Source organism: Dendroctonus ponderosae, unplaced genomic scaffold, assembly GCF_020466585.1.
Source record: "Dendroctonus ponderosae isolate FM_Combo_2020 unplaced genomic scaffold, Dpon_F_20191213v2 Dpon_F_20191213_8, whole genome shotgun sequence".
Lineage (NCBI taxonomy): Eukaryota > Metazoa > Arthropoda > Insecta > Coleoptera > Curculionidae > Dendroctonus > Dendroctonus ponderosae.
In genome coordinates this window covers 5,163,243-5,165,403 of record NW_026019016.1, presented here as the reverse complement: position 1 = coordinate 5,165,403, position 2,161 = coordinate 5,163,243, and the positions used below count along the sequence as shown (strand labels likewise).

Genomic DNA, 2,161 nt, shown 5'->3' with positions numbered 1-2,161 from the left:
AAACGTATTTTAATTGATAAATAAAGACAATAAATGACTGAAACCCAGGAATTAATTTTGATTTGGAATTGAAACACAGTCAGGAAAGTATATACTATGATTTTTTAAGTGAAAGGTCGCTGCTCGGTTTTGCACTTTTTCAGACTTGAGTTTGCTTTACTCTGACAAATCAGGCAAACTTTGTATTCGTGCAAAAGAGCTGTAGATTTTGTGAACACCCTATAGAAATTTGAAGCCGCAACTTGACCCAAAAAAAAATTACCTAAGTCTGGGAGTGTTCTTCAGTGCCGATGGGGTCGCTTCAGACTGTGGCGAAGATAAGTGGCGCAGGCTTTGCTGCGCTCCACAATGATTTCGACCAAGTGATCTTCAATGGTAATCAGGGGCGTAGGCAACGGCAGCAGACTAAACGTGGCGATGTTCAGGGATTCCCATTGTCAGACGGCACTGTTTGGGAACCGTGGCGGAGGCAGTGGCGGCGGTTGAGACGAAACCGTATCCCCTGCACGCGAAGAATGCTCAGAACCCGCTAGAACATACCAAAAAATTAACATCCGGAATCGCGTCCTTTGATTAGATGGACATATCAGGTACATCAGCAACATTTTAAGGACAGTGGAGGAAACCTGGATGAGTTCGTCTGGAAATGGGCTCAAGCTTTGGTGCATCTGTGCACGCTTGATATTGGCTTTAAGCAAAAGGCACTTAGATGAGACCCTAGTAGTATTTACACCTGCTGACTTTAGTGGCTTAAAGCGATTAACTCCCAATACATCAAAGATTCATGTATGTGTACAATGTGCATTTACTAAAAAGTTGAAGTTGATACCTGAGAGCGAACCGTAGTAAGATCTGTGCCTTCGAAGATTGTAAGTCGTGCGAAGAATTTGTTCTTCGAACGGATTGTTAACTACCATAGAAACACATTCTGTTCATTCTGGAGGAAACTTAGCGCAAACAAACGGGGCACTTACATGATTCCTGCTGATGGCATTTTTCCTCCGTTACAACCAGGCCGGACTGTTCAGTGATGGGTAGATGTTGTTCGAGTGCATTCACGCTGTTTAACATACTCCTGCAACGGGTTCAGATCATCAACTATTCCACCTCAGAACCAGCGGCATGCGACATGCAACATTCACTAGGGGGTAGACGAATAAGCAAGCAAATTAAAAATAATCATCGAATTTATTGTCGTAGTCAACTAAATAAATCAACAAAATGTAAATAAAATATACATTTTCTCATAGGATTATAAATTGGTGTCACTTGTGTCCACCTTGTCTTCACTGGAGGTGGTTTTTTCGGCCACATCGCCTGCTTCGCTGTAAAACAGAGAAAAACACACTAAACTACGGAAAAATAACATGCAAACTTATAAAAAAAACGGTGCAAGGAATTTTCAATGAACTTATACTAATTTTAGGACACTCTGTAGCTCGATCTTTTGCTCTTACAGGGTGTTGAAGAAGTAACTATTCGCTACTCGACGAAAATAATGAATATTGAGTCGAAAAAAACTTGGCGATCGTGGTGTAATAAATGATAAAAAAATTACAAGTTAAGAGCGAACCACGCAAGAAAAGCCTCTGTCTGTAAAAGAGTTGTGCAGCACTGCAGCATTTAAGCACTAGCAAACACTTAATTCGCATCTTCTAAACTAAAGCAAGTAGCAACTTGCAAATTTCCCCAACTTCACTTCACACTAAATATGCGGAAACTTTCGTAAAAATAGCTCGGTACGTTGAGCTTTTCCAGCCTAACAGATGTGGGTCTCAAAAATCGAAAATTTCAGGCAACTACCCTATTTTTTGAAAATTCACGACTTGCAACTTGCAAGTCTCTCCATATTTAGAAGACACTTTACTCTAAATGTGTGGAAAGGTGCATGTAAATCACCCATAATTCTGAATTTCTCCAACTTAGTAAATATGGTCTAAAAATTGATATTTCGAGGCAACTACTCCCGTTTCTGCAAAAATTAGTATTTTGCAGACTAAACCCAGTAGAAACTTAAAAATGTCCCCAAGTTTTAGAAGATACTTCACTCTAAATAAGCCGAAAGATTCATAAAAATCGCAAATAATTCTGAATTTTGCAACTTAGTAAATGTGGATCTAAAAATTGATATTTCGAGGCAACTACTCCCGTTTCTGCAAAA

The 2,161-nt window shown here is 39.6% G+C and overlaps 1 protein-coding gene across 12 annotated transcripts in view; it reads right to left on the bottom strand.

Annotated features, from left to right (window-relative positions):
• The window catches only part of LOC109546862 (glucose transporter type 1), a gene marked incomplete at its 3' end in the record, with an annotated part of 19,738 nt that overhangs the window by 1,218 nt on the left and 16,359 nt on the right, over nt 1-2,161 (bottom strand). For 11 of the 12 annotated variants that reach the window (XM_019918013.2, XM_019918015.2, XM_048669295.1 and 8 more), the window contains 3 exon segments: nt 263-529; nt 830-910; nt 975-1,075. In XM_019918013.2, coding sequence (XP_019773572.1) covers nt 438-529; nt 830-910; nt 975-1,075 — 274 coding nt within the window. 12 annotated transcript variants of the gene reach the window in all.